Source organism: Dipteris shenzhenensis, chromosome 15 (genome assembly GCF_047967505.1).
Source record: "Dipteris shenzhenensis isolate YYH24624 ecotype China chromosome 15, Dip_SZ_1.0, whole genome shotgun sequence".
Classification (NCBI taxonomy): Eukaryota; Viridiplantae; Streptophyta; class Polypodiopsida; order Gleicheniales; family Dipteridaceae; genus Dipteris; species Dipteris shenzhenensis.
Genome location: NC_141610.1, coordinates 28,404,596 through 28,414,969, shown reverse-complemented (window position 1 = coordinate 28,414,969; position 10,374 = coordinate 28,404,596). Strand labels below are relative to the sequence as shown.

The window sequence follows — 10,374 nt, the reverse complement described above, 5'->3', positions numbered from 1 at the left end:
CCACCATGCTTGAGAATGCTCGAGTTATGTCAGTGGAGGTGGTTTGTTTAGTGGAGGAGACATTTCCACGTTCTATTCTCATATCGAAGTTCAGAACCCACAACAAAAAGAGTTGGATTTAAAAGTATTAGCAATGATGTATCACAGGCATGCATGAGAATCTGTGGATGCATTGACTCAATGTCCAACTAAAGCACGCTAATAGCATAGTACTACATTCTTGCCAATAGTACACACACCCTAGTTTAGAGCTCCCTTCTACATGCTCGTTCTTTTGTTGCCTATTTCACTCCCCTCTACCTCCTAGCTGGTACTTATCCATGCATACTTTCTCATCCTCAATGCTCAAGACTTGAGTCTTGACTTGTTGCTTCACTTGAAAAAACCATGTCTAAGGTATTTGAGTAATTACATTTTTGAAAAAAACTTTTAATGTGTCTACACTTTTATTTTTCTTAATCATCTTTTACCCATAGTATATCAATATACCATACGAGCAAATGTTTACAAAAGTACTCCAAGGTATGAAGCTAGATTTTGTATGGATTCTTTTGAAGAAGAACAAACGTGAAAGACATGAAAGCATTCATAACCTAATAAAAAATAGAAACAATCGGGCTATAATCACTAGTGACCATATATCACATTCTCCACAGAGCACTCCATGGAAGGAGAAAGTGCTAAAACGAAACGATTGGATGATAATCTATATTGATAAGGGGGGATGATAATCATGTGCACAATGCAAAACCCAATCCAGAAGCCTTACATAGAGGATGAGGAGGAGGGGGAGGGGATGACAAGGAGAAGTTGCTTGAAATCCTCATTACAAGTTAGTTGTTCCCCATGAATGCATTGACTCGATTAATATGCTATATGGCATAATTGAGCTAAACCTTACATATTGGATAAGCAACCTAGTTTTCAGAGAAGAAAAAACCACCTGGAAAATCCCCAAAGGTAGGATCCAATTCTCTAGTGAAGCACTCCATGGAAGGAGGCGCTGCTAAAAATAAGAAACAATTGGATGATATTTACTAGCAATTAGATCTCGGAGCACTCCATGGAAGGAGGAAGTGCTAAAAATAAGAAACAGTTGGATGACGATTGCTAGTGATTATATATATATTCTCCACTGAAAGCACTCCATGACCAGAGGAAGTGCTAAAAGTAAGAAACAATTGGATGACAATCAATAGTAATTATATACCATATTCTCCCGAGTGAAAGCATGAGGAAGTGCTAGATATTAGAAACTATTGGATGACTGTCACTAGTGATCATATATCATAAGGAGAGAAACAACTGGATGATACTCACCACCACTGATTTGACAGAGAGTGGAGAACCCAACGCTCCCAATAGTGAAGCCTTACAACAGAGGAGGAGGAGGGGATGACAAGGAGAGGACAAAGGAGTGCAAGGTGGAGGACGAGGGGCCATGAGGGAGGGCAGCCTTTTGGGCAGCCAAGCTCCATTGTCGTGCATTCTCTCTAAAGAGGGGGTTCTCCATCAAGGCCTTGATTTTGGACTCCACATCAAATCTGCAAAGAATGCCCCCATCCTTCACCTCCAATCTCATCCCTACCTTCCACGCTTTCTCAATGCACTCACAATCCATGGGCTGATCTGAGAAGTAAGGCCACCCAAGCATTGGCAACCCTGCCGCTATCCCTTCCAATGTTGAATTCCAGCCCCCGTGAGTGAAGAAACCTCCCACAACTCTGTGCTTCAATACCCTCAGCTGTGGTGCCCATCCCACCACCTCTCCCCTCCCCTTCACCCTCTCCTTAAACCCCTCCGGCAATATCCCCCCCTTCCCTTCCACCATATCCCCCCTCACCACCCACAGAAATGGCTTCCCGCTCCCCTCCAGCCCCATCGCCACCTCCTCCATCTCCTCCCTCGACAGTATCGCTAGACTCCCGAACGATACGTATAGCACCGTCCCGTCCTTCCTTTCGTCTAACCACCTCAGACATCGCTCTTCCTCTTCCCACAACGTCGCCACGGTTGTTGCGTCGTCCGCTGAGCCATGGAGGAAGGAAGCAGGTAGCAAAGGACCCACTGCGCAAATGGTTGGGTGTTTTTGTTTCAACGCTTGGATCGTCTCGTGCTCCAGCTCGTCGAATGTGTTCATAAAAATCCAGGCAGACTCGCTTAAGCGGTCGAAACCGCCGGTGACGAAACGAAACATGAAATCCGAAGGGTCGTAACACTGCACGAACGTATTCATATCGCTCGGTTTGAGGAAGAGTGCTCCAGGTATTTCAAGATCTGTATATGAAACCATCACATCCCCAATTCACGGTAAGCAGACAATGGATCGCTCTCCATGACCACAATCCTTTCCAGCAACAATTTTCTCAATGATGACGTATTGAGTCGATTGTGAAGACGTGCAGGCTGACTGTATATGCAAATCACACATCTGACTTACCTGCGGGAGGACGATATCCTTCGACTACAAGCAGTATGGAAGCGAGGCTTGTAGCTGATTGTGTCCAGAAGTTTGCATGAGGTAGTCCGAACTTCCTGGCAGCATCCAGCGCGAACACCAGCCAGGTATCCGCGAGGATCCAGGTAATCGGCGGATCCTTAAGCAACAAACTCTCCACAAGCTTTTCGAATGGTTCTCCCATCGTTGACATGATAACCTCGCACATCTCTATGACATCGGTGGTGCGCCCATGGTCGGGCGGAAGACCGTCCGGGAGCTCGACGAAGCGGATATCGAGGCCGGATTTCTGCAATTCCGAGTCCGATTGCGATTCCGCCACCAGCTTAGCGTTGTATTCGGTGTTGACGAAGGTGATGGTAACGCCCTGGGCTGCCAGGATTTTGGAGAAGTGCATCATGGGGTTCACGTGGCCGCGCGTGGCCAGCGGCACAACCAAGACATGGGGCTTCCTCGCCATAGGAGAAGGGGAGAATTGTGAAGCCATATCGACAAGGAAACTAAACTGAGCGGAGCCCAAAACGACGAATGAGCAATGAGTACTGGCGAGCTGAAAAGGAGTTCCGTTTGCGAGTCTCTGAAAGTCGTCTTGTTTGTGGGCTAGGGTTCCAGTGGAAACTTGTCCTGGGGCGACTCGAGGGTCGAGAGTCGCATTCCAAATTTCTTCCTGGCATCGTTAGGTGCATTATTAAGGGCTATTTGTGATGTCGACTCTGTTGGCTTTGCGCTTCAAGAATCAAACCTATCGGCGCCACAAGTCTTGCCGTCTCGGTCCTTCGCTCTAATAATATAGTCCCAAAGTGAAAACTATTAAATCAACTAATCAATCTACTACGTTTCCTTTTTCCCACACACTTCTCTCTAATTATTAATACGCGTAGCTTGACCCACCTTCTGTAATTATTAATACGCGTAGCTTGACCCACCTTCTGCTAAGAACCCACCTTTGTCCAATTTCAAGGTTGGCATTCTAGGTTGCCTTTAATTTCTGCGTATAAAGTACTCACGATTGCAACATGTATCAAGAATAGAGGTAGTTTTGTTAGAATGTGCAAAACAAAACAAAAAGGCAAAAATGGCCTTGTTCTCTCATTGCATTTACCTGTGAAGTCTTTGTAGATGCAAAAAGCGCATGGAAAGTAGTGAAGGATGGGTAGCAAGAGGCAACTCGAGAAGACAAAATCTAGGGGAGTTGAGTGATGCAAGTCATGAGGTGAGAGGGAGAAGAGAGGAGGAATGGCAAGTAAGTGATGGAGGAGAAAAGGAAGCGGGAGGAGGGGGAGCAAGAGAAGAGGGCAATGGAGTCCAAGCCATTGGGACCTATGGCAAGCAACATGTGGGTGTGGCAAGGAATAGAGAGGCTCGAAGGAGAGGGTACAATGTGGCACTTCCCTCTCCAAGTGCAACATGACACCTCACAAATAAGGAGATATGGAGAGTCTTCTCTATATTCCTTATTTGCAAGGTGCTATGTGGCACTTATGAAGTAGTGCCTTGTGGTGGGTGCTCGCTTTGAGTGCCATCATGTTTTGGCTCTAACCCTTTCACCCACATCCTCTCAGATAAGTGATCACACCTTTTAGCTCAACCTCCAATTGGCCAAAAGTTTTGAAGGCTTAGCCCACATCCTCTAAGATAGGTGATGACACCTTTTAGCTCAACCTCAATGAAGTCCAATTGGCCAAAAGTTTTGAAGGCTTAGTTCAGAACGTTAAGCCCAAGCTTGTTGCTTTGTGGGACTTTGCTTAGCTCAACACACACAGCATCTGCTACATTGCTAGAAAAAATTGATTCCAATTTAGTATTACTAATTTAGGAGCTCATCATAAGGGCCAAATGGCACCCCTCCTCATATTAAAAGGAGGCATATGTACATGTTAGCAAGTGGGAATGGTTGACACATAAGGTGGTGGGCTGTAGAGAAGTTAAGGAGACTACTCCCTCTTGCTTTCTCTCAAGCATTCATTAGGGGAATTTTGGACTAAAAAAGGGCCTCATAAGGAGTGGATTAGCAAAATGGATAAAGAAAATAAGGCCTACAAAGGGTCCCATCACCCCATATGGGGACAAAAAAGTTACATCTCCCTAGGTCCTTGGTGGTCCCCAAAAGTGCACCTCCCTAGAGGACTTGGAGGCCCTCCCCACTCTCAAAAAGTTAACTCTCTTAACAACCTTTAGGTGGTCTACATTCCCAAAAAGTATCTCGCAGGTACACCCTAGCCCAAAAATTTGAAAATTTTCAAAAGTGCCCAAAATGGTCTAAAACTCTTCAAACCTTTCGCCTAAACCATGCCTATGCACCCAAATCACTTTTCAACATCTAAATCCTACTCTTTCTCACCGTATTCATCTTCCAATCCCACATTCATACTCCTTATATCGTAAGCACTTTGCAACACCCAAATCCAATTTCTTCTCATCATTTTGTCCCAAACTTGCTTCCATTGATCCTATTATATCTTTTCATTGTCCCAAACTTGTTTCCATTGATGCTATTCTATTCTTTGAACTGATCCAAGGCCTTATTTCTAAATCCCTCTCCCATGGCTCCATTGGAAGATCACACCAACAAGCCACGAAAAAGCACCTTGCACATCGAAGTTGCACCAGAGTATGCCACAACTCATCAATGTTATGGCCACAAGGTTGCCGGCAAAGATACACTAGATCAATTACGACAACAAGGAACAAAGCATGTCGACTTATGGAGTGTTGGTGGACTCTATCATGTGGATCCTTTCACAGGTGCTCCACCTTTGTTTGAAAATGTGATGAGTTTGATTCAATATGTAGGCGATGGTCTTCAAGGCTTACTAGGATATTGTAAATGCATCGGCCATTCCAATGTTGAAGCACACTTTGCAAAGGTTCACTTGTTGAGAATGGAAGGAGAGACAAAGATACTTAGAGATACCGTGCATAACCTCCAAGAACAACTAACCCAAGAACAAAAAAAACTTGCTGACTCAGAAATTGGAAAAGAGAGGTCACAAGAGACAATCACAAGATTAATAGATGAGAAGAACAAACTATTGAAAAAGGCTTGGTGTATACGTCAAGAGCTTGCTACTTTGACTAGGAGATTAGAAAGGATAGAAAGAACCCCTTTTCATTTTGGACAATTGGGCAATGCCACTCATCAGGTTAACTCTTATGGCTTGCAAAATCCTTCCATCGCTTTGTGCCATCAATGGTCCTAACATGTTTAAAAAAAAAAAAAGTGCCTATGTCATGGCCACCTTTCGATCAAAGATGCAAAATTTTTGCCCAAATAAATTTGCTTCTTCATGCTTGAAATGTGTCCCAATTTATAAACCCATATCTTGATCATTAGCATTCAAAGTTGGGACCCACTTTGAATAATGGTTTCATATGTCATGTTATTCACATCATTTTAATCCATTATTTCTCATAGCTATCAGTGCATTTTTCAACCTTACCATTTTGTATAAAACTTCATTGTAGTCATCACCAACGCCTTCAAAATATCAAGGCACACTTCTAAAGCGATTTTGGCCATTCCTAGCATACTTTACAACATTTTACACCATAAGGGCCTACATGTTCAATTGTATGTAGCACCCCTTAGCCACAATTTCCGTAAAAGTCAAAACCCAATCTCCTATGCTAGGATTGAGTCAGTCATATGCTTGTTCTCTATCCAAATTTAATAATACATAAACACTAACCAAGTATACGTGTGGATTATTACCATCTTCATGTGGAACCATTGGCATAAGTGAGCTTGCCATCTCAATCATGGAGCATATATCCTCTTAATTTACATTAATCCTTCCAACTAACCATGCACATAACTAAATTAGCCACCATATTATTGTTCTATTTTCCTCCTAGGTTTGGGATGCAAAACATTCCTAGTCCCAAGATGAATCTAAATATGGAAGGGTTTGAGATTGTGCATCCAATTTAACCTTTTGTTGCTATCTTGATTAGAGTTCATCGGCAATCTTAATCTGGTCTATTCATACACCTAGTAACTTGAAAATTTTTTGAAACCTTTGATAAGGGAATGCACTTTTCTTCAAAATCAACTATATATTTAAATTAAGGATACACTAAAATCCAAGAAATGAAACTCAATTATAATGCAAAACAACACCCATCTGGAAAACAAGAGATATATATATAAAATTTTGATGTCTATACAATATTTCTTGTATATTGCATCCAATAGATGCACTTTTTACAAAATATTTGCTTGCTTAGCTTTAGCTAAGTATTGCTGCTCTCCTCTGATTTGACAAAATAGTGGGTTCAATGAAAGATTCTACAAGCTTCCCAGCATCATAAACACCTGCCGAAGCACCCATAGCAGCAACCGCCATGATTCTTCCTGCTAGTTTCTCTTCAAAAGTAGATAATGCCCCGCCTCACCAAAATGCACTTGTGCACAAAAGGGGGTAAAGGCACAAGGGAGACTAGCTTTGAAAGTGCCCTGCACTTTATCATCTCTTCCTCCCATTAGGGGAGAACAAAGTATCAAATCACATTAGGCGCTCGAACATTCCCATGTAGTGTCCTAGTGCTGAATCCACACCAATGCTTTCACCTCGACCCCCTTTACATGTCGCAAACTTATCAACTTCGATGACGTCTTGAAAATTGAGATAACATCAGTAATCTTCTCAATGCCAAACGAAAAACATAAATTCATTCATATTGACAAAATATTATGAACTTACAATATGGGCAGCATCTTGTTCCTCCATTCCCGGCCGAGTTATATCGATGGAGCTTTTGCTCTCATCAATTGCTGGAGGTGGTGTCGATGATGAGGCCTCTGCCAGTATTCTCAAGTCTCTGGCATTTTTGCACCCTCTCTACCTCCAATCTTTCTTGGACCTTACGGAACTCCGTCTCTCTAACTGTTGCATTAGTAGAGTCATGCATTTCCTCCCACATAGTTAAGATCGGATGCTCCAAAGTGTTTGCAAGTGCCAAATCTATTCACCTATCCAACCCCTCTTTTGGATAACCTAAGTTACTACTACTCTCCCAAGCGAAGAGTGCTCCCAGTACTTCATCTTCTCTCAAATTTTTAATATATTGAATGTCAATCAATAATAAATATTCTCTATTTTCAATCAACATATAGGGAAGGGTTTGCATTAAAACCTCATCCATCATACCTTCTTCCTCCTCTTTTTGCTCTCCTTCCTCCTCTTCCTCTTCTAGCTGTCTTGTGGGGGATGATGTCCCGCTTGCTTCGGGAACCACAACCAACTCTGTCGTCTGCTCTATTTCTACTGTGTGCTTTCCCTTGTCCAAAGTTGCACTAGACCAATCTAGAGCAACGGTGGCTTCTGCAACCACATTAGGATTCTACTCAACATCCACATCTTGCGTTGCTACTAGAAAAAGAGTTGGCTCTACATTGAGAATGGAGGTGCGTCTGTGTCCTCCATTTCCAAAAGAATTACATGATAGGCTATTTCCAGGGATACAAAATGAGTTCCTATAGGACCGCTTGCAGATCCAACTCTTCATCCTTGGAAATCCTTTTAAAACTTTTTGGACTAAGGGATTTGCAAATTCTTTGCAACCTAAACTTGAAAGTGCTATCAGCACGGTGACAGTCAATGAGGAGATTCACAGGAACCCACTGTACTCTATCTATGTCTAGCCAGATCGGGTAAGGCTTGATTTTCTCTCTCACATAATCTACCACATCTCTAAAGAGATCTAGATGTTTGTGGACTGTGCCGATGACATCTATCTGATGATCAAAAATGTCATACAACTCTGCCTCTCTACTCGAATGATGAGTAGAAGCGATGAAGTCATGGTATGCCTCGCGGGGTGTGGCCATTGGAGGTTGTGGAAGATGGCAAGAGCAGGCTGTCTAGGAGGTGAGGACAATAAAGGCTATGTCATACCTAATGGCCCTTTATATAGTTGACTTCAGTCTCTTTAAATACCTTAAAAGTTCGACTACAATTTAGGTAATAATATATTGGACAATGTAATATATTGGCCTAAATAATTTGCCATCATATTCCACTCCCACCTCCCTCGCCATCCAAAATAATGGATTTTTTTTTGGAATTTAGGGGGCCTTATGTTAGTACAAATGACATCACACTTAACAAAAACTATTACATTTAGTCAAAAAATATTACAACACAGTTTCAAAACTTTTACATTTATTCAAGTGCTATTACAACACAGTTCAAAAACTATATCATATTTTCAAAACTATTACAACACATATAAAAAACTACTAATTTTATTAAGTATACTCATTGCTAGTACAAATGACATCACACTTTAAAAACTATTACATTTATTCAATACCAATATGAATGGACAAGTTACAAGGAGGCTTCCATTTCTCAAGCATTGATGTTCCTTCGAGTCGCCTTCTTACTATCTTCCCATTTAGTGTAAAGAAAAAATCACTATCATCAAAGGTGACAGCGATGTATTCTCAAACGTGCTTCAAGCTCCAACTACCTGTGACATCAAGATATTGGATATCCCCCTTGGGCATATGTACCTCTACCTCTGTGGTGTCCACTACATCATAATCCATAAGTATCCATGTGCCATGATTATTTTTCCAACGTCTGTAAGTGTATCTCATGTAGCAAATACTCCGCACTACTTGATATCTTATTACTATACTTTCTTTAGTAAGTATACATCGAAAATGGTCTCCCTTCTGCAAACCCTCCCTAACATCCCACATTGGGTATAGAATATTATCAAGAAATTCATTTTCTAGGCCTTTGGATACCCACATGGTCTTTGTCTTGTGAATGAAGATTGATTTGAAAAAATAAATAAAATGTAATGAAGGGCATGAACCAACTAACACTCACAGATTTTGAACCGAAAGTAAACTTCATTGATGATTGAATATCTGATCTCATCTTCATTCTAAATGCATCTATAGAGAATGGATTAGGAAGAGGCCATTCTAGACTATCAAAGTTAGGGAGAGGAATAGGACGTAGGCTTCCATATGAGCCTTCTCTTCGAGGAACTTGGTAACATGAATTATAGAAAAAAATACTAGACTTTGTCAAGGAGGCAGCACTCCGTCCTGAGAACATTAATTCCTCAATATTTGAATGGAAAGCTTGAAATATTCCCGTGAGACTATCCAGAGGCTGGGTTTCAACTTTGGTAGAGGGAAAGATATCTACATAGAAAGCAAAGAAAGATGTTAATGGGCCAATCAATCTATCTCTCTCACTCTCTACCTCTCTCTCTCTCTCTCACACACACACACACTTCTCTCTCTCTCTCTCTCTCTCACACACACACACACACACACACACACACACACACCCCTCTCTCTCTCTCTCTCTCTCTCTCTCTCTCTCTCTCCCTCACTCACAAAGCTCTCCCCTTAACACCCCTCAACCCCTCCATCTCTCTCTCTCTCCCTCCCCCCCTCCCCCTCTACTATCACCACAAGACACCCTCTCTCAAAACGCATGCTCACATACAATCATTAGAATACACAATTGAACTGAAAATGAAAAAAAGTTAATGTAAAAGAGAGATACAATTTGAAGGAAAGCAAGTTTGACTGGCAGGGTCCAAGTTCATGTCTCGAGCCATGTACATGTACTGAACCTTCACCTTAAGTCCTTTTTTTGTATTACAAAAACCAAACAATGCGACCCTTCCAATGCTTCTTTTTCTTTGCTCTATCCTTTTTAGAAACCTTGAATGGACCTATTGCAGATGGTTGCGTTGTGACCCATGACATTAACCTAAGCTCTTGAGGGTCCTTCAAAATGCGACCCACACAAGATTGAATTGATAGCTTTGGCCTAGGGGAAGGGGAGTGCTTCACCATTGTAGAAAGAATGGGAGCAAGAAAAAATAAAGAGGTTGGGAGGAGGAAGAGGTTGAGAGGAGCTTGAGAGGAGGAAGAGGTTGGA

At 42.0% G+C, this 10,374-nt stretch overlaps 1 protein-coding gene across 1 annotated transcript; it reads right to left on the bottom strand.

Annotated features, from left to right (window-relative positions):
- Positions 1–723: 723 nt before the first annotated feature.
- LOC147893632 ((R)-mandelonitrile beta-glucosyltransferase-like) lies at positions 724–2,995 on the bottom strand. Its single transcript, XM_087385494.1, has 2 exons — positions 2,441–2,995; positions 724–2,277 (listed from the first exon to the last, which is right to left on the bottom strand). Exons 1-2 carry the CDS (start codon positions 2,943–2,945, stop codon positions 1,373–1,375), a joined length of 1,410 nt encoding a protein of 469 aa, XP_087241620.1. The 5' UTR covers positions 2,946–2,995; the 3' UTR covers positions 724–1,372.
- Between the last annotated feature and the right edge of the window lie 7,379 nt (positions 2,996–10,374).

Bases quoted from the DNA above. Each gene is read 5' to 3' on its own strand.
- LOC147893632 (XM_087385494.1), bottom strand. From the start codon at position 2,945: ATGGCTTCACAATTCTCCCCTTCTCCTATGGCGAGGAAGCCCCATGTC. The intron at 2,278-2,440 runs GTAAGTCAGATG...TTTCATATACAG, and splicing joins AGGATATCGTCCTCCCGCAG to ATCTTGAAATACCTGGAGCA.